This window comes from Macaca thibetana, chromosome 2 (assembly GCF_024542745.1).
Source record: "Macaca thibetana thibetana isolate TM-01 chromosome 2, ASM2454274v1, whole genome shotgun sequence".
Classification (NCBI taxonomy): domain Eukaryota; kingdom Metazoa; phylum Chordata; class Mammalia; order Primates; family Cercopithecidae; genus Macaca; species Macaca thibetana.
This window is the reverse complement of record NC_065579.1, coordinates 71,226,996-71,249,740: the sequence shown is the minus strand read 5'-3', so window position 1 is coordinate 71,249,740 and position 22,745 is coordinate 71,226,996. Positions and strand designations below refer to the sequence as shown.

Sequence of the window (22,745 nt, the reverse complement as noted above, 5' to 3'; positions counted from 1 at the left end):
AACAAAATGAAACAAAACAAATACACACTACAAACCAACCAAACAAACAATTTCTTCCCTCTACTAAAAATAATAGGACAATTTATTCTGCTTGTTATGAAATGTTTATTCTCAGTCTCACATAAATATGTGTGGCTTTACTAAAATAACTTTTGAGTAAAAGGAAGGGGGAGAATAAAGAAAAAACATCCCCAAACAAAAACTGAAGACAGTTTCTCTATATTTTCAAATCATTATTTCTTTTGTCTGAAGTGGGTATTTTTACACAGCAAGTCACCAGGTTTCTAGTAAGTGGTCAGGATGGTGGTGATTAAAGGGGAAATATAACAGTGAGAGATGCAACGAGGTATCCTATGACTGGGCTACTAAATTCCCCTGAGATCCTCACTGTAAGATTGTTATATACTTGCTGCAGTATAGTTAATTGTCAAAAGAAAGTCCAGATTACATGTAAGGTTTCAAGCTGTCTTGATGCCTGAGGCTATTGTGCTCTTATTTCCTTCTGAAAACACTATCCTAACAGTGGCAGTGATGGTGGGGGGAGTATGTCGGGATAGTTAGTGGGTACGAAAATACAGTTAAATAGAATGAAGATCTAGTATTTGATAGCACATAGAAGTGATTATAAGTCAACAATAATTTGTTGTACATTTAAAAATAACTAGACAAGTATAATTGAAATGTTTGTAATAAAAAGAAACGATAAATGCTTGAGGTGATGAATACCCCATTTATCTTGATGTGATTATTATGCATTGTATGCCTATATTAAAAATATCCCATATTCTCCATAAATATATACACTTGCTATGTAGCCACGAAAACAAAAAATAAGAACTTTTTGCTGACAAAATTAAGAATCAACTTCAGCAAGTAATTTGGTAAGAAGAAAAATGTTTAAATGGGTAGCAGGAAAATATTTAAAATCTTTAAACCGGCAGCACAGCAGAAAAATCTATTTTCACAGAACTGCCAATGTCTTCCTGTCTCTCATTAGAGAGAAAATGAAGATGAGAGTTATCTGTAAAGGGGCACTGGAGTGAGTTCACATTTCACATCTATTTAGAAAATTCCAGCTGGTTCAGCATTTGGTTGACTTCTAAGTTAAAGCAGAGTGACTTTTTTGGCTTCATTTTGAAAAAGACCCCACTCCCCACCCAAGATTGCTCTAAAAATACAAATCTTTTAGAAGAGGGGAGAAGATTTTAGCAAACAGTACCTGAGACAGCAGCAGCTTCTGAGCCTTCTTCATTAACCTCTAAGAAGGACTTGTGAATTGCTTTGGAAAGAAAAATCTCCTCGTTATCTGCAAAAAGAGAATCAGAAACATTGTTTTTTTTCATTCAGAGATAGGAAAATATTTTGCCCTTTTGTTAAATGGATTTTAGAGATAGAAGAGACTGGGATACTGAAGAAAACCTAGGAGATAATGTTACAAGATTTCATTTATGAGATAACCATTGAAGATGTGGTTTTTAATTTGTCCTCATTTTATATTCTCTCGCTAATTCTTTTCCATTTTTATTGGTAGTTTTCCCATTTGTATGTCTTATATTTTCAGAAAAAGTGGAAACTTTTTAAAATAGTGACTTCAAATTATTTCATAAGGCAAGATTAAAATATCTCACACATTGCTCTTTAATTTTAAATATAAAAGCATGAAATGAAAACAGGTAAAAATTCAGATATAGCCAGAATAAAAAAGTTTTTTTAACCTAATATTTAATTACTATGATAATGTAAATATCCTTGGCAAAGAAAAATGAAGCTGACTTCTAGATTCATAATGTAAATTTATGAAAAAGTTACTTTCCATTATTACAATTAATTGGTTTATCTGAGGATTCACAAACATGCTTTATCCTAAGGTAACAGGAAATAACACATTTTTAGCATTAGGAAGACTATTTTTCCCTTCCTATTTATGCCTGTTTTAAGGTAAAGGCTGTTATAGGCTATATTATGTTCTACACAAATTTATATGTTGAAGTAATAATCCCCAGTACTTCAGAGAGTGACTATATTTGGAGACAGAATTTTAAATTTAAATGAGGTCATTAGGGTGGGTCCTAATCCAATATGACTAGTGTCCTTATAAGGAGAGGAAATATGGACACAGACAGGTACAGAGGGAAGGCCCTGTGTAATGGTTAATTAACTGCATGTGTCAGCATGGCTGAGCCATGGTGCTCAGATATTTAGTCAAACATTGTCTGGATGTTTCTATGACAGTGTTTTTAGATGAGATTGACACTGGTAGACTTTGAGTAAAGCTGAGTACCCTCACAATGTGGGTAGGCCTCATCCAAGCAGCTGAAGGCTTTAATAAAACAAAGATTGGCCCTTCCCAAGCAAGGAGGAATTCTGCTAGCAGGCTGCCTTTGGGCTGCAATTTTTTTCCAGGTCTCCACCTGAAGATTTTGAGCTTCTAAAGCCTCCATAATCATGAGCCAATTCCTTAAAATTTTTCTGTCTTCATAAATATGTATATAATGATAATTATATATATGTTTGTATATATACACATACATATGTTACAGGATCCTTGGGGTGTCGCTTCACCAGCCAGAAACCTCTGCTGCCAGTGGTGCCTTTGCCTGAGTTTTGCTTAGGCCTGCTGGGTTCATTGTGCCCACTCGGCCTGGCAGGCTGCACTTGGCTTGTGCTACCAGCCTGGACCCCACACCTGCCAAGGGCAAGCCAGGTGTGGAGTGGTGAGAGGCATGTGAGTGAGTGAGCATGGGGTCCATCTGCTGCACACAGTCAGGCACTCTGGTTACAGCAGAGAAGGCAGCTCCAGGCACTGGCATGGGTGCTGGCTCACTGCTAGGCTGCAACTGGACCAGAAGTACCACAAGCAGCTTCCACTGCTGGCACCAGGAAATGCGGTGGCATTTGGAAGCTTGGAGACACCAGGAACTGTAGAGCTTCAAAGAGGGTGTTACAGCCCTGGCTTGGGAGCTACTAGGTCTGGGCTTCCTGAAGAGCCACGGCACTTCTCTCCTTTCTTCTCTCCTTCTTGTTGCCTACAACATGGCGAGCAAGGGGCATGTTTCAGTCCTATTTATGTTACAGCTGTTTCACTTCTGACATTTGGTGGGTCCCGATTTCTTGTCCCATGTCCAGGAAGAATGAGGTATGCAGACAAGTGGAGGGTGAGCAAGGCAAAGAGGTGCTTTACTGAGGGACAGAACAGCTCAGAGGAGAACTGCAGTGGGTAGCTCCTCTCTGCAGGCAGGTTGTCCCAACGAGTGTCCAACTCTTAGCAGAGAGGAGTCCCACAGTAGGTACCTCCTCTCTGCAGGCAGGTCATCCTGTCATCTGCTTGAGTCTGACTGAGTTTGGGGGTTTTTATGGGCTTCAGAGGGGAGGAAGTATGTGCTGATTGGTACATGGGTGGCCACGGGTGGCCCAGAAAAAGCACCGTAAGTTCTCACTCTGGTCCACAGAACTGGCAGCCTGGACCCCAGGCCTCAGGTCATCCCTGGCCTAAAGGTGGGGTTTCACTGGGGACCCTCCCTTTCCACCCAGGAGCCTGTCTGCCTCCTGCTACCATTGGCATGCCCTCCACAGTACCCATGGCATCCAGGCTGTCTGTGCTGAGGGGTGCCTGCAGGCCTGTACTGAGCTGCCTTTAACCCCCTCTTGGCCTCCCTGCTCATCAGTGCCCAAAGTCTGGAGGGGGCCGAGTTGGCAGGGGGTTGATGTGTCAGCACTGCCCCGGGCATGTGCACACCCGGCCAGCTCATGACAGCATCTGGGCTCGGCCACAACTTTGCTCTGAAATCAGAGTGGTCTCCGGGATCAGGGAGAGGCCAGGCAGTAGGAGCAGGCACTTCTGAGCCTGCAGTAGAAGGGGGCTTCCTGGGCCTGGAGAGTGCAGAGATGCCCAGGTCCACAGCGACTGTGCCCGGTCAACGGGGCTCCCACCTCTCCAACTCAGAAGGGGGCGGGCTTCTGCCTGTTTCCAGCTCCTACTGGCTCAGTGGAGCATGAAGTCCTGGCTGCTCCTCCATCCCTTGTTGCAGCCGAGGTCATGGCAGCGGCCACTCCAGACAGGCTACTGCTGCCATCACGTAAACATGACTAATATACCACGTGCAGATAGAGGGGACAGACGGCCATCTACACACCAAGAAGGGAGGCCTCAGAAGAAACCAACTCGCTGACACTTTTATTTCAGACTTACAGCCTCTAGAGCTGTGAGAAAATAAATTTCTGTTTTTTTTAAGCCACTCAGTCTATGTTACTTACAGCAGCCCTAGCAAACCATAAAATGTCTTCCAATCTTGGGTTTTCAACTTTTCCCTAAGAATGAAACAAAACAAACAAAAGATGCCTCAAATGCATTTTTTGAAAGAGCATAAGAAAGTAAGAAAAAGAATTACTCAAATTTATGACCCCCCTTTCAATTCCAGGAGATCTAATTCAAATTTCAGATAAATAACTTTGCTGCTGATGTCCAGCACCATTAAAAGCACTATTGATTTCCCATTAGGTTGCTTAGTTAGACTTTGTGAGTATCAAGTCCTACCCACAAAATACATTTACCTTCAAGCTTTCAAAAGCACAAAATTATCTAATACGTATAGGGAATGATGTTCAATATTTTTGGTACATCTGTTACAGAGGACCTGATTACTTTGAATAAGCCCCCAGACAGCTAACAATGGCATCTCTGAATATACTTTTAATGGGAATATTACTTCCTCAGATCTTATTTGGTACTAACATATAAGCACTACATTATTAAATAGTCCATTTCACATGTTATGATGTTTTATTCTAGAATGTATTTGTTGACTAGAAGAAAAATTAAAAAGCAATCAAGTTTTCACATTTAGTAATAAAGTATAATTAGCGCCCTCTAATCCAAAAAAGTAGTGTTTTTTTAAGAAAAATTTAAGTTGTGTTAAGTAACTAAATATATACTGGTAAAATAAACACATAAATTTCAAGACAGTAGCTGGGCACAGCGGCTCATGCCTGTAAGCCTAGCACTTTGGGAGGCTGAGGCAGGAGGATCACTTGAGCCCAGGAGCTTAAGACCAGCTTAGACTATATAGTGAGACTTCATTTCTATGTAAAATAAGATAATATTAATTTAAATTTTAAAATAGTAATAATAAAAAAGAAAACATTTAAAAAATAAATTTTAAGACAGTAAAACATATTAACTATTTAGCAGTTATTTGATGCTGTATTATTTTCAGGTTCTGTGGCCCATTTTCATCTGTCTGTGAGTTAAGCAACAAGAGCCAATATTATGACCTTGAATACAAAGGTGCTAGAACCCAGTTCCTACAGGGTAATGAGTTTCCACATTGTCAGCTAAGCCCTTCTGAAGAATTGTAAAAGGAGTTCTCCTCAAAGACACAACATAATATTCCAACTACATCAATTTGCACATAGGAAATGGTCTCCAATAGCTACGAGGCTTGACCGGCTGGCTATAGTAGGTACTTTGAAATAAGAAAAAAATCATCCCTTTATTTCTGGCCTCTGCCCCAAATATTGTAATATCCTTTAGTCACCTATCTTCTCGCCTGTTCCCACTTGCCCCACCAAAATGATGGTGGTGGTAGTTGTGGCAGGGATATTGCAAGGTACTTATGGCAGAAAGAGAAAGAAAACAAAGATGCTAAGGGTTCTTCTCAGAGAGCTAGTTATTTAAAAGACAATGAAATGGACAAAGTTTTAAACAAAATTCATTTAAAAAACAGATTGTCCAAATAAACAATATTAAGAACAAAAAAAGAACCTACCCAAGAATACAGAAAATAATTTTTTAATCACAAAAAATACTATGTATAATTTTCTGTAGATAAATGTTAATTAACTTTATGAGATTATAAGTTATTTACAATGAATATCTATTCATTATACATGATAAATTTTGATAGATATACAAATATCTGTGAATCTTCCTCCACAAATAAAATACAAAATAGTTGGCTGGTTGTGGAGGCTCACACCTGTAATCCCAGCACTTTGGGAGGCTGAGGCAAGCAGATAACCTGTCAGGAGTTCGAGACCAGCCTGGCCAACATGGTGAAACCCCATCTCTACTAAAAATACAAAAAAATTAGCCAGGCGTGATGGCAGGTGCCTGTGATCCCAGCTGCTAGGGAGGCTGAGGCAGGAGAATCGCTTGAACCCAAGAGACGGAGGTTGCGGCAAGCCAAGAACGTGCCATTGCACTCCAGTCTGGGTGACAAGAGTGAAACTCTGTCTCAAAAACAAACAAACAAACAAAACTAAAATATTTCCATCTACCCTAAAAAAGTATTTGTTCTTCTTTATGCAAATAATTTTGAAAATGAAGAGATTTGCTATGAGCTACACTATTTTATAGAAATGTATAAATTATAAAATTGAGTCAAGGAAAAAAATAGAATATTTGAATAATCCAGTAACCATTAAAGTAATTGAATCAGTATACAAAAACTTTCTCCACCCTCGAAATTAAAGACTCCAAGCCTAGACAGTTTTCTAGGTGATTTTAACCAAATCTTCAAGGAACAGATAGAATTACCTGTTGTAAAATTAGAAAGAGAATTAGGAAGAGAACAAAAGCTATCTAACTCATCTGCGGATATTTTACTTTGCTGTAAAAATTGAAAAAAAAGGCAATATAAGAAAGAAAATCATAGACCAAGCTCACCTATTGGCATGAAGATAACAGTTCTTTAAAAATCAGAAAATTAAACTCAGCAACACATAAAAATCATCTTTTTGAATGAGTTTCAATGGATGTTACAGTGTATCATGACTCAGCAGTAGAGAACCGCTCTCCTGACTGCCTCTAGTTCACCTTAAAGCTTCCTCCAGGATGATCTTATCAAAATACAAATCCAATTATGCCACTACCCCACTTAAAACACTTTATCCCCTGTCCTGCTTGCTCTCCCTCTGACCTCACCTTCAGTATACTACAAACCTGCATACCTGCTCTGTAAAAATGATAAGGACCTCTATCAGGCTGCCTTTGCTTCCTTCAATTAGTATTCTTTGCCCCATATGCTGTGCTTCAAATTATATAAACTGAAATAGCCTCAACATAGCACGCTTTGTTATTTCTGTATCTTTGTTTCCCTAGAACCTCCCTCAACTTTTGTTGTACAATAAGACACCTACTCTAGTTTAAAAGCTCAGCATCTAGCTCTGTGAGGCTTTTTCTGCTCTCCTCTAATTCATAAATCACTAAAGTAGATCTGATCACTCCCCTATTGAACCCAGAAACTAATTCTATTGAAGCTTTTCTAATATGTTATATTTGCATTGACGCTTCCCTCTTCCTGGACAGTCTACTTCCTTAAGGCAAAGATTGTGTCATTTTTCTTAGTAACCTTGTTTTCTGGCATATAGTAGGGCCTAAAGAATGAACTAACCCTAGTAGAGGGAGTTTCCTGGTAATGTTCAATTCTCCAGTCTTTAACCCAGTATATTGTCATAGACAGGATTTCAGTAATTGTTGAATGAAAGTGGTTAACTATTTCATATCATAAGACTTTGGGTATATAAAGTCTTTTAGTGTCATTTGATGTGCACTATAACCACAACTGTGTTCATAATTATGGGTATAAAGTTTAGTCTTGTAATAGGCCAGGCATGGTGGCTTATGCCTGTAGCCCCAGCACTATGGGAGGCCAAGGCAGGCCGATTGCTTGAGGCTGATGGCTTGAGCCCAGGAGTTGGACACCAGCTCGCGCAACATGGCAAAACCTCATCTCTACAAAAAATTACAAAAACTAGCTGGGCGTGGTAGTCCCAGCTACTCAGGAGGCTGAGGTGGGAGGATCACCTGAGCCCGAGAAGGTTGAGGTTGCAGTGAGCCAAGATCGCACCACTGCACTCCAGCCTGGACACAGAGTGAGACCCTGTCTTAAAAAAAATTCTTTTCAAGTTTATTCTTGTAATAAATAAAACATAAGACAACAATTTAAAGTAGATGTTCCAAGAAAATTGACAACAGCAGCAGAGAGGGAAAAAGTGCAAAGACCACAAACATGCTAAAAGACTTAAAAATCTGATTGAGTAAAAGAGTAAGGGGAACAGGATCCAGCAGACTAGTGCTATTGTACTTATTTCAAAGATAGCAAAACAAAGATTGAATGCAACTTTTGCATTCCCATATCATGATTAACTGCTACATGAAGGATAGCAAATGTCTACACATGTAAATGAGACCTTAGGACAATTAACCTTCAGAAAAACACCATCCCGTTGGATATATAAGTAGAAGAAAATGTGACAAATAATAAGGCCAGGAATAGTGGCTCACACCTGTAATCCCAGGTGTGATTGAGGCAGGCGGATCACTTGAGTTTAGGAGTTCAAGAGCAGCCTGGCCCACATGGTAAAACCCTATCTCTACTAAAACTATAAGAATTAGCCTGGTGTGGTGGCGTGCACCTGCAATAGCAGCTACTCAGGAGGCTGAGGTCAGATAATTGCTTGAACCCGGGAGGCAGAGGTTGCAGTGAGCCAAGATTGCGCCACTGCACTCCAGCCTCAGTGACTCCGTCTCACACACACAAAAAATAATAAATAAAAAAAAAATCACGTCACAGGAACTCAGGGGAAAAAATAAAATGAAGGCTTTTTTCTTGAGACAAACTTCAAGCAGTCTCATTAAAATAAAATATAAGCAGAAAGTGGTCTAAGCAAGCATGTGTCTGCAGCCACAAAATCTTAGAAGCAGCAGGTCATGCAAAGAAACAGGCAATGTCATTCAGTAGACAATCAAGACCATCTTTCCTGCTCGACCATACACTCTTCAAGGCCTGGACTTTGCCTGTTCTACTTATCTCATCCACAACACTGTGCACACTGCCAGGTACCACATATGCACTCAGATATTTGATAAATTGAATCAGAATGCAAAGGGGTATTACGGAGATTTACACTGATGAAGTTGTCTTGTTGGTTAGAGAAAAGTTAGCTATTCTCTCAATCAATCAAGCAAAGGCAAATAGCTTTTTGTTTTTTGTTTTTAAATCTGCTGGCACCAAGCAGCCTTCTCCTTCTGGCCACAGCAGACAGTGCTGCCAAATGACTGGTCCTACTTTCCTCCAGGCAGCATGAGGCCAGGATTTTTACAATGGATGAGATGGGAACAGGGCCAGTAAACCCTAGGTTCCCCAGAGAAAAAGTGGGCAATAATTCAAGCTCTTCTGAAAAAAGCAGGGCAAGACTACAAAGGCATTCATTCAGTCACTTAGTAAATATTTATTCAGTACCCACTACATATGAGGTATTGTGTAGGGCACCAAAGGCTCTAAGTACCTGAGATTAACATCATGCTTGCAGGATGGCCATCATGCAAGTGTAGGCCACTACTTCCTCTGTGGCACTGTTCCTAAATTCAGCCAATTTAAATAGATTTCTGCGTCATCAAGGGCATGCTTAAAATAACAAAATGACGAGAGTATTATAACAGAACCCCAGCATACCAAAAGTGTCTCTGTGCTTTAGTTGCCAAAATATTTTTAGCTTCAGCCCCACCCATGAAATTTATAAAAGTTCCTGGCTGGGCGCGGTGGCTCAAGCCTGTAATCCCAGCACTTTGGGAGGCCGAGGCGGGCGGATCACAAGGTCAGGAGATCGAGACCACAGTGAAACCCCGTCTCTACTAAAAATACAAAAAATTAGCCGGGCGCGGTGGCGGGCGCCTGTAGTCCTAGCTACTCAGGAGGCTAAGGCAGGAGAATGGCATGAACCCAGGAGGCGGAGCTTGCAGTGAGCCGAGATCACGCCACTGCACTCCAGCCTGGGCAACAGCGTGAGACTCCGTCTCAAAAAAAAAAAAAAAAAAAAAAAAAAAGAAATTTATAAAAGTTCCTAGAATTTGAGTTCCCTTAAGATAGGAATAATGTTTCTTTGTTTGCTTTTCTGGATAGATTTTGTTACAAAACCAGCAAATATTCATTTATTGGTTCATTCATTCATTCATTCATTCATGTGCTGAGCACCTACTATGAGTCAGATGCACCAGGTATACTATGATGAACTAAACAGTTCCTTCCTAATGAGAAGAAAGCAGACATCAAATAAAAGAACAAAAAAAAAGCAAATCAATAAAAGACTACAATTTATTGTATAGTAAGTATAACTAAGCTAACAAGATAAGGTGATATGTTGGTTAGTGACTGGGGCAGCGAAGAGAAGCTACTTGACACAGGTTATTCAGGAAGGTGGGTCTGAGAGGGCAAACCTTAGCTGAGACTGAAAGAATACAAAGGAGCCAGCCACTGGAAGAAATAAAGGGAGAGTATTTCAGATGGAGGGAAAAGCTAGTGCAGACCCTGATACAAACTGGGCATGTTTAAGGAACCAAAGAAGGGGCTGTGTGGCTGCAGTGTAGAGTGGGGAGGGCAGGAAGTATGAGAGAAGTCCCCATGCTTGTAGCCAGGTGGGATACAGTGACATTTACTCACAACATTCACCCACTCAGTATCTATCCTGTCCCCCACCCCCCAAATTCTCTTCTGTGTTCTGGGGACAGAAAGATGTGTATGCTTTTGAATAGCTCTGAGCTCAGAGACAAGTATGTAAACAAACAGTCTAGGAGAAAATGAAACAAGTGCTAACAGAGGTGTGTGCAAAATGCTACCAGATTCCAGATAAGGAAAAGTAAACCATTTAAGAAGGAAGAGGAATGTCAGGGCAAGCTTCTCTGATGTGTCAACATTTCAGCTTGCTCTTAAACAATTAGTAAGAGGGAAAAGTCAGAGAAGGCAAGAAGGACATTCCAAGCAGAAGATTCTATTTGTAAAGTGAGAGAAACTTTACATCCCCAGTGGGGATCTCTTGAAGGTCCAGTTGGAGCCTGAGCTATGAGGAGGTTAGGGAGTAGGAGAGGACATAATTTTAAGAATTTTGATGATGATGCTAGAGAGCCTGGATTTGTGCAGAAGTAATAGGACACAAGCTTTGATTCTAGAAGAGAGCTGTGGCAGCTGCTGTGAAGGGTGAATCAGATAAGCAAACAGCTGGGGGCAGGAAGATGAACTTTGTTAGCTGTTGCAATAATCCAGGCAAGAAAGTAGAAGAATTGGAATTATGGCAATGAGAGAGAAATGGAGCCTTGTAGTTTATAGGTGCAAGGAGAAAGAGAACAAACAAGGGCAGGGGGTAAGAGCAGGTCCAGCATAAATCAACAGCACTTGAGTCTGCCCTGAATATGGCTTTTGGTGTGTCTTCTTAATTCCTTTATTTTATTGGCTCCTTTATTAAAGCTTGTACTTGATGCTGAAGGATTTAGTACTCTCTTTCTCCTTCCCCTTACACCTTCCAAGAGGATTATCTATTAATCCAAATGCTGACAGTCATTCATTTCCATTACAAAAATAGTCCTTCCCTATAACAGGATCCTTGCTGCAAATAGATGAGCATTTTAAATAGAGCCTGAGAAAATGATTCTCAGCACTTTCTATAATCCATGTTTATTGTATGAGCCTTTACTGTTTTTTATGTTAATAGAATTTACCAACAAAAGCAATGGATATCAAATTGAGATAAAAAATGTAATAAATATTGAGTATCTAATTTTATTCATTTCTTCATTCAGTAGGCGCTAAGCAGAAAGCACAGTGCTGGGCACTATAGGAAACACGTGTGAGAATCAATCTTGGAGGGTTTAAATTCTGGCAGGGGATATTAGACATATAAATAATAATATGAGATAAAATGAGATATGTGCCATAAAGAAAGGCACAAGGTATCATGAATTTAAGAAGGAATGATTACGTCTGGTTGCTGTAGTCATGATGCGTTGATGAAATTGGGGATGTTAAAGCTGAGGTTCAGTGCAGGAGATTTTTCTTGTGGAAGAGACTTCACAAAGGCAGAGAGCTGGGGACAGGTGAGACACAGAGTGAGTATTTAGTTTGGCTGGGGCAGGAGTTGTGTATATGGAATCAGCCAAAGTGAAGCCTGGTCTCAATGCCCTGCTGAGCAGCGGATGGGGCACAGCCTACTGAAGGCCAGCTTTGAACAGGAACTGGAACTGGAGCGATCTAAGAGTAAGTTTTTAAGGCGATTCATCTTGGCAGTGGTAGATAAAATAGATTAGATTGGAGAGAGATTGGAAACTGTTTAGAAGGCTATTGAAATAGTCTACGGCAGCAGTAATGAAAGTCGGAAATAAGAGCGGATGCCATGGAATAAAAAATGAAAGAGTGGACTTGAGAGGTCTTAGCAAAAGATCTCAAGTCACTCCGTTTTTCCAGAAGCAAGAGACAGCAAAGCAGGTTTTATTTTTCCCCACTGCTAAATCACGTATGCTATTTTTGAAGAAAGATACAATTTTATCACATAATTTAAGAAAGTGACAGTATAACAATAGTACTGAATTATTCTCTGGGTGATTTCAAATTTACTAATTAATTCTATTATTAATGACTTTTTTTAAAAAAATAAGAAACGAGGTCTCATTATGTTGCCCAGGCTGGTTTTGAATTCCTGGACTGTCCTGCCTAAGCCTCTCAAAGTGTTGGAATTACAGGCATGAGCTACTGCGCCTGACCTATTAATGATATTTTTTTAAAGTTTTCTTCTAATTTTTAAACAAGATTTTTAATTAAAAAAGCAATAATATACAAGGTAAAACTCCAAACACTACAGAGCGGTATATGAAACGAAAACTCCTTTTCATCTAAAGTCTCTGTCCTGTATTCCAGAGGCAATTGCTGTCATCACTTTCTAAGATATTGTTCAAAAATTTTCTAGCCATTTAAAAGCCTATATACGTACATATATTGTTCTCTATCTTTTCATTTCTCCTATTTTTCTTTTCTTTTGATTTTTTAGTCATATCATGTGCTTGACTCCCCTGTCTTTTGACCAATATGTTCCCATTCTGCCTTTTAATTTTTTTTTCTTCTCTGTTTCCATATGCTTTCTCCAATATAGGATTTCTCAGCCTTTTCACAATTGGCATTTTTGGCTGGATAATCCTTTATTGTGGAGGAGCTCTCCTGGGCATTGCAGATGTTAGGAAGAATCCCTGGCCTCTTTGCCCAGATCCAAAATCTGGGCAAAGAAAAATCTTCTGGAAAGAATTCAGCATTCTAGATGCCAATAAAAACACTGATGTTTCATGTAAGGAGATCAAAATATCAACATTAACAGGGATCTGGAAGAAGTTGATTCTGACTTTTATGACTGATAGTTTCAAAATTTCATTGAAGGAACTAACTGTGGATGTGGTAGAAACAGCAAGAGAACTTGAATTAGAAGCGAACCCTGAAGATGTGACTAGATTGCTGCTATCTCATGATCAAATTTAAATGGATGAGGAGTTGCTTCGTAGGGATGAACAAAGAAAGTTCTTTTTTTTTTTTTTTTTTTTTTTTTTGAGACGAGTCTCGCGCTGTCACCCAGGCGAACCCTGAAGATGTGACTAGATTGCTGCTATCTCATGATCAAATTTAAATGGATGAGGAGTTGCTTCGTAGGTGCTGGGACGAACAAAGAAAGTGGTTTCTGGATATGAGATCTAATCCTGGTGAAGATGCTCTGAACATTGTTGAAATGACAACGAAGTTCTTAAACTATTACAGAAACTTAGTTGATAAAGCAGTGGTAGGATTTGAGAGGACTGACTCCAATTTTGAAAGAAGTTGTACTGTGGGTAAAATGCTATCAAATAGCATTGCATGATACAGAGAAATTGTTCATGAAAAGAAGAGTACAGGGATGCAGCAAACTTCATTGTTGTCTTATTTTAAGAAATTGCCACAGTCACTCCATTCTTCAACAACCGCCACCCTGGTCTATTAGAAACCATCAATATCAAGGCAAGATTCTCCACCAACAAAAAGCTTATGATTCACTGATGGCTCAGATGATCATTAGCATTTTTCAGCAATAAAGTATTTTTACATTAAGGTATGTGCCTTACTTTTTCAGACATAATGTCTTTGTACCTTTTACAGACTATGGTATAGTGTAAACATAACTTTTATATGCACTGGGAAACAAAAAATTCATGTGACTCATTTTATTGGAATATTCACTTTAGTGCAGTGGTCTGGAGCCAAACCTGTAATATACTGAAGGTAAGCCTTTATATATCCTAAACACCATGAGATTCTCATTAAAGTAGAAACAAAATGCATGCAAGTAATTTTCCTAGGTATTTATGGGGGTTATGAAGAGTTATAGACATTAATCATCAAGGTTATGATGTTATTTGGAGAGGAAAAAACTAGACATATGAAAATGATACCAACCTTACAAATCAGAGCATATGGTGCTCAAATAAATGATGAAGAGATAAATGCTACTGAATTTAGAGGAAACAAAGAGGCAAGTTTTATAATTAAAACAATAATTTTTGAATGAATGATTTATAAATTAACATGTGTGTGCATGCCATGGGGAATGTAAGGATATATTGGTTAGGGTGGATGGCATACTGGAGCTGCTTACACTCTGGAAATTAATAATGTAATAATCAACGAATTCCCACTGAAAGACTGGGAAGTTTGCTTTAGATCTTTTATCAGGTGATCCGGAAAACCTGAATGGGGTGGTATTTGAGAACAGCAAATCCGGGATTTTTTACTTATGTTTAAGGGGGCAAATAGTCCTTAGATCATATGTAATGTGGGGCCAAGTAAACCTCTTGTCTTCTTTCCCTCATCCTTTTTACCCTTCAGTGAACATTTACTGTGTGTCAACTGTACGTCAATTCTTTACAAGGCACCAGGAATACAACTGTGAGTAGGACACAGAGCAGGATTCAGTTCTCATGGAAGTTTCGATCAAACAAAAGCTTTCTATACATTTATATACATTACATAGAATGTAAACTTTATATACATTCTATATACTCTGCATATAGAATGTATTAATTCTCTGGAAGATTCTAGTGTTATTTCCAATCTCTAAACCATCTGTATTCATAATGCATGTTTATGGTCTATTGTCTCTGTCTCTGTAAAGGCAATTAAATATTACCTTATAAACTTTCCAAATATGTTAGAAATTATAAGCTACACTGACCACAATAATTGATTTGCCACTGCAGTGCTACTCTGTCAGGATTAAGAGGCAGCAGATATTCTATTTGTTTGAAATAACTTCCTCGATGTTTGGGTGAGACAGTGAGGAATCACTAATCAAACTGAAAGTAGAACCACGTTAAGAAAGCAGAATGTAATTATCCAGTTGGAATTTGGCTAGTATGGTAAGACAGATTCTCTCAATTCCTAAGGAAGAGAAAATGACAATGTTAAATTATGCTAAACTTCAGCCATGAATTTATTTCTGACTCAGGTACAGATACCACAATATTTTTTGAATCTCTACCAGTCCTACATTCTTGATAACCCCACTGAAGGGTTCGGAGTCCTAGGAGTTTGGGTATAAGCCATGAAAACATTTACTCAGGAAAGCTCATTTCTCTTATGTGCACAGGAACATTTATACAGTAGACATTTAGAAAAGCTATATTAGTGTTTAGGGCTGTAAGCTCTCTGAACGAGGGGTAGAAGTTGTACCAAATACATTAATATCAACTCATTGCTAGAAGCTGAGTGCTGTTTAGAAAACAACATGCTCAGTCCTAAATCTGGGAGGACAAAGGCTTTTTTGATCACAGACACATATTGAGAATTTCTCGAAAGCTATTAATATGACCCCCCCAAACTGTTTCTCTCTCACACACACCTTCATGTATATGTGCACATGCATTGTGTGTACACATTTATATGCAATTTTTAGGGTTGGAGGGCATCAGTTCTCTGAATTCAATCTATGGGCCCTCACACTCCAGGTTCAGAAGCTATGGTTCAGTCAGCTTGATTCTCTATGGGCTGCTGCTTCAGGCTAAGAAAACTAAATTCTCTCCTTTAACACAAGAACTGCTAAGGAATCTATCATCTCAGTGCTATTTAGAAATTTGGGTTAAATAATTGCATATAAAGAGGTCTTACATGTTGGGTTTCTTTAATCTTAATATATATCTATCTTTGTCTCATCAGAAAACAGATTGTATTTTATTTTCTCTCTTCTAAGGAAATGATAAAAATAATCATTATAGAACTTATTTACTCAGTCTTAAGTTCATTGTTGCCTTTTTTTGATGGCAAATTTCTTGGGGTTAGCTACTTAAAAATACTTCCAAGAGTATTTTACAAATTATAAATGCTTTAACATTGCTAATATTTCATGATTTTTTTTTATTTTGAAAAAATTAGGGTATTTGAATCAAATAATTCAACTGGATTTTTTTCTTGGGATATTTAAAATAAATTACTAGACACCTCAATGTGCCAGGTATACTTTGAAGTTACTTCTTTAAAACTAGTTTGTTTATTTATTATTATTATTAGAGACAGAGTTTCACTGTTGTTGACCAGGCTGGAGTACAACGGTGCAATCTCGGCTCACTGCCACCTATGCCTCCTGGGTTCAAGCAATTCTCCTGCCTCAGCCTCCTGAGTAGCTAGGATTACAGGCGCCCACCACCATGTGTGGCTATTTTTTTGTATTTTTAGTAGATGGCCAAGTTAGTCTCGAACTCCTGACCTCAGGTGATCCACTCACCTCGGCCTCCCAAAGTACTGGGATTACAGGCATAAGCCACCACGCCCAGCCTACTGGTTTTTTTTTTTTTTTTAAATTAAAGAATTAGAACATGTTTATACCATCTCACTGGGTATTCTTTACTCTTTTAAAAAGGATCTTTGGTCTAGCCCTCACAGCAGACACTCATTTATCCTCCCTTCTTTCTTTCTTACATGATTTACTACAATGGGACGTATTGAGATAGTCAATCAACACATTTATTGATTATCTATTCTACAAGGCATTATGTCAGATGGGATGGGGAATCCAAAGATGTTTAAGACAGGTCTTCCGGAGAATATAATCCATTGTCAAAGATAAGATAAGAACCAGATAATATAAACTTAATGTTATGACTGTATTTATAGTTTTGCTTGTAGAGGTTAAATATGTTTCATGCTAGATTTATTTGGCAAGTGGTAACTATATTTTACTCCAGAACTCCATAGTAAATAGAGGATTTAACATCATCATTTAATAAAGCTCTTATGGAATAACATTTTTAAAAATTTGTGTTTATTTCTTACCAGAGAGGGCTGTCAAATTTGCATCTTTGATGAAAATTTCAGTTATTCCAAGAGCCTTCAAAACATCTTTTAAATCAATTTCCTGTTCCACTGTGAACCTGGAGAACACATAGGAATAAAAATATTTAGTTACAGCATATTGTTACCTGGGACAAGAACAAAGTGTTAGATATGTGGATATTTAAAGTCTGCTTTACAGAGAATAAATTATGCTAAAACTGGCTTTGGACTGCAATTAGCATTTGATTGAACATGGAAATATAGGCATCAAAGAGATTTGCATAACAAAACAGAATTTAAACATGTAAGTAGGAAAATATATGATATAGACACAAAACCATAATATATGGTACAATAAATGAGTTTCGAGATCAAGCATCATCGCCATATGATTACTTAGTATCAGTACTGAGTAAAACTTGTAAATGAGTAGCTTTCAAAATCCTTTGACCTAGTAGTAATATATTTGATTTTTTTTAAGCTGGAGATGACTAATCATACATTTACCTCGGTTATTTCATTCTCTTCTTAGTATCCTGGTCAATTTATGTTCCTTACCCTCCACCACACTATGCAATTCCCACCCACATCAATGCCATGGACAAGGTTAAATTAGAGCCAAATGCTGTTTTACAATAAATACATTTAGCATTTCAGCTCCCTACAACTCAGAGAAAGCAAAAATAAAACGTACTACATTAAAAAATGTATCTTTATGGTTATAGTGATCTCTAAAACATAAGCCTGTTCTCATGATACCATCACAAAAAAACTATTAATCAATGGAGAGTGAGTTAAATATTGTATCTTAAAAACCATGTGCTTTTACACTGAATAATTTTTTATTTTTTTTACTTTATGTTCTGAGATACATGTGCAAAACATACAGGTTTGTTACATAGGTATACATGTGCCATGGTGGTTTGCTATACCTATCAACCCATCATCTAGGTTTTAAGTCCTGCATGCATTAGGTATTTGTCCTAATGTTCTCCCTCCCCTTGCTCCCCACCCCCTCAGACAGGCCTCAGTGTGTGATGTTCCCCTCCGTAAGTCCATGTGTTCTCATTGTTCAACTCCCACTTATGAGTGAGAACATCTAGTGCTTGGTTTTCTGTTCCCGTGTTTGCTGAGGATGATGGTTTCCAGCTTCATCCATGTTCCTGCAAAGGACATGAACTCATCCTTTTTTATGGCTTCATAGTATTCCATGGCATATATATGCCACATTTTCTTTATCCAGTCTATCATTGATGGACATATGGGTTGGTTCCAAGTCTTTGCTATTGTAAATAGTGCTTCAATATACATACATGTGAATGTGTCTTTAAAATATGATTTGTAATCCTTTGGGTATATACTTAGTAATGGGATTGCTGGGTCAAATGGTATTTCTGGTTTTAGAAAACAGCATGGTACTCCAAAACAGATATATAGACCAATGGAACAGAACAGAGACCTCAGAAATAACACCACACATCTACAACCATCTGATCTTTCACAAACCTGACAAAAACAAGCAATGGGGAAAGGATTCCCTATTTAATAAATGGTGCTGGTAAAACTGACTAGCCATATGCAGAAAACAGAAACTAGACCCCTTCCTTACACCTTATACAAAAATTAACTCAAGATGAGTTAAAGACTTAAATATAAAACCTAAAATCATAAAAATCCTAGACGAAAACCTGGGCAGTACCATTCAAGACATAAGCATGAGCAAAGACTTCATGACTAAAACATCAAAACCAATTGCAACAAAAGCCTAAATTGACAAATGGGATCTAATTAAACTAAAGAGCTTCTGCACAGCAAAAGAAACTGTCACCAGAGTGAACAAGCAACCTACAGAATGGGAGAAACTTTTGCAATCCATCCATCTGACAAGGTCTAATATTCAGAATCTACAAGGAACTTAAACAAATTTACAAGATAAAAGAATCAACCTCATCGAAAAGTGGGTAAAGGATATGAACAGACACTTCTCAAAAGAAGACATTTATGCAGCTAACAAACATAAAAAAAACATGAAAAAAAGCTCATCATCACTGGTCGTTAGAGAAATGAAATCAAAAACCACAATGAGATACCATCTCACGTCAGTCAGAATGGTGATTACTAAAATGTCAGGAAACAACAGATGCTGGTGAGGCTGTGGAGAAATAGGAAAGTTTTTTACACTGTTGGTGGGAGTGTAAATTAGTACACTTAAGAGTTTTTTTTAAACAAAAGAATCATGGGTCTTTATTTTTGTTTTAATTGACCTTATGAATTATTATATATAAATGTGTATCAATTTTGAAAACATAAAACATTTTTTAAAACAAAATGAAAATATAGTGATCCTAAACAGACTATTAACTTAAAAAATAGTTTCCACAGCAAGCCAGATTGGTCTTAATATGGACTCTTCTCCAAACTAATGAATTGTATCACCAAACTTTCTTGGGAAAGACATGGACCAAGCATGCCTGCATCAAGTAACACATTTCTGTGTGTGTGAGACAGGGTTTCACTCTGTCACCCAGGCTAGAGTGCAGTGGCATGATCACGCCTCACTGCAGCCTCGAAGCCCCAGGCTCAATCAATTCTCCTGCCTCAGCCTCCCAAGTAGCTAGGACTACAGGTGCACACCACAGCACTGGCTTTTATTTTTATTTTTAATTTGTTTGTATAGATGTGGGTCTCGCTTTGTTGCTGAGGCTGATCTCGAAATTCTGGTCTAAAGCGATCTTCCTGCCTCGGCCTCCTGAGTAGGTAGGACTACATACATAAAACACCATGCCTGAACAAATACATTTTTAAACAAGGAAAGGCATTTATTACTTTTATTTTAAAAGTAAAAACAACTGGTTAGAACCAAATGCCTCACTTTTTCTAAGATGTTGCCTCCTAATTGATACAGATTATAAATATAAAATTGTAGGCAATAGGTTGTTCTCTTAACAGAGATAAGTCCGTGATGGTCAACAAAAAGTTTCATTAGCATCATTTCTGATGTCTGGTTTTAAGGAAAATGAGAAGGAAATGATGGCAGTAAACAAAAGGAATGGTTAGTGGAAAATAGTTTTAGCAGCTTCACAGTTATGGAAAAATATGATCAACAGATGAGTACATGCATCTCAAACAAACTAAACCTAGTGCTAAATTTTATCTAAATTTTGTACTTTGACTTAATATCATTTATTTTGTTTTCTACCAAAAGCAGGTATTGATTGTGAAGTAGAATTGTCCTGTGGTATCCATCTCAAAAAAGGGAATGAGTAAGAAAGCACAGAATGTCTCAGACAATACATTCAATGGCTTAAAATGCTTATGTGTGTATGCATTTGCTTATTGTTATTATTTATTTTTGAACACTTATGTGGAGCTTAGTATATGCCAGAAACTTGCAAGAGTATAAAACAGATATTAATTTAAATATCACCACAACCCTTGAAGCAGGTATTTTTGTTATTCTTGGGTAATAGAAAACATTGAGTAACAGAAAGATGAAATAACCTGTATAACCAAGGTCATACAGTTAATAAGTGGCAGAGCAGGGCTATGGATCCAGGTGGTATTATAGTTGTCCTGATCCACGTAAAATAAGAAAGAGAAGGAAGATATTAGTAGGGGATTCTTTTTACTTTTTAAAAGCAGCTTAGTTTGTTTCACACTTTAGTGATGAAACACTAGCTAGTCAGGTGATGATGAGTGACTGATCCAGGAGAACTTCGGCAAGTTTCTTAATTTCTGAGGCTCAGTTTTGGCACAGGAAAATGGCAATAATAATACCTATTTCATAGTATTGTTGGAAGGATTAAATAAGGTTAGATCTTAGGATGGTGCTAGCATGCAGGAGGCATGCAATGAGGAGTAGATACCATTAACACCATTTATTATATTGTAGTTATGTATAACATGTCACATTATTATAGATGTTAGGGTGTTGTATGTTTGCATTCTAGTAGTAATTGGTGTAATTTGATTAAATAGCTATATTAATCCCTGCCACCTTAACTGTAAATTAGCCAAATCTATTGTCTTATTTATTCTAATATTTGTAATATCTAGCACAAGACAAACCACATAGGTTGCAAATGAAATAAAATCTAGGTGTTTGTAAGACTTGTTCAAAGCTGAAGATACGGAGTAAATAATCTTCAGTTTTCCATTCTTTGACTTCTTAAAAAATCAAACTATTGAAAAATAGTGATTATTTATTATTTCTTTACTCTTAATATAAACTAATATTAATATAAATAATCATTATCATCTCCCATATATTGAGTGCTTACTATGTTTCAGGCACTATGCAAATCCTCTTATGAATAATATATTATTTAATAATTTCTATGATGCTCTCGAACAACCCTATGAGGTAAGTGTCATTATCTCCTGGCTGCAGAAGGCTAAACTGAAGCTTAAAAGAGCTAAGCCAACAAGCAACTTTCTCTAACCACACAGATAATAGGTGGTAGAATGAGGATATGAACGGAGGTCTTTCTGACATTAAAGTCCCCGCATCACTAATCACTATAATTCCAACAACAACTTTTAAAAATAAAACAACATTAGAAATATATTTTACATTTCATGAAATACAAAAATTAAAAGCCATGACACTGCTTTTATAAAGCCAAAGGGCAAGCCTGTTTTAATAAAGGCATACAATGTAATTCATGCATTTGCAACTTTCTACCTGAATAAATTGAAGAGGCATATGGAGGGTAGAGGTTTGAAGACCTGCAGAACAAGTGTTAGAAAATAACAAATACATCCTAGGTAGGAGACTACAACACACATAAGGAATAAAAACCCAGTCATACCCTTTATAGAAAAATCTAATGAAAAGTACTCATGTTAAAAAACAAAATCAGGGCCGGATGTGGTAGGCCACGCCTATAATCCCAGCACTTTGGGAGGCTGAGGCAGGTGGATCACCTGAGGTCAGGAATTTGAGACCAGCCTGGCCAATATGGTGAAAACCCATCTCTACTAAAAACACAAAAATTAGCTGGGCATGGTGGCACGTGCCTGTAATCCCAGCCACTTGGGAGGCTGAGGCAGGAGAATGGCTTTTGAACGTGGGAGGTGGAGGTTGCAGTGGGCCAAGATCGTGCCATTGCATTCCAGCCTGGGTGACAGAATGAGATTCTGTCTAAAAGAAAAACAAAACAAAACAACAACAAAAAAACAGATGACTTATGTAGTTTTCTTTACAAACATGAAACTAAAATGCTTTATTAATGGCAATTATTTCAAGATATCAGGATAGTTTCTGATTACAAAACAGAGAACCACTTCACATCCTTTGATGTCCAACACTCTGATCACAAATGACAAATCTGAGCCTACAAAGCTAGAGTAGACTGATACTACATACAGCAAGGTACATCTGCTTCCAAGTATTAAAGTATTTGATGCTGACTTTAGAAAAATCTTTTTATATCTAAGCTATATCAGTAAAAACTGAAAAGGAAGCATATACACTGAATAGGATAAAATTCAAAAGAATCAAGTTTAAAAAATTAAATTTAGAGAGAGGCATATATAAAGCTACAAAGCTGCCTATAAGATTAACACAGTGTAAATACCAGGACTTAACATGTACACTAAACAAATAACAATAATATTAATTATAGGTAATAATTACAT

The 22,745-nt window shown here is 37.7% G+C and overlaps 1 protein-coding gene across 2 annotated transcripts in view; it reads right to left on the bottom strand.

Moving 5' to 3' along the window:
• SERPINI1 (serpin family I member 1) overlaps positions 1-22,745 on the bottom strand; it is a 480,054-nt gene that overhangs the window by 1,310 nt on the left and 455,999 nt on the right. For both annotated transcript variants that reach the window (XM_050779977.1, XM_050779976.1), the window contains 2 exons: positions 17,106-17,203; positions 1,220-1,306 (listed from right to left, as the gene is read on the bottom strand). In XM_050779977.1, the coding sequence (XP_050635934.1) occupies positions 1,220-1,306; positions 17,106-17,203 (185 nt within the window). The remainder of the gene's footprint in view (positions 1-1,219; positions 1,307-17,105; positions 17,204-22,745) is intronic.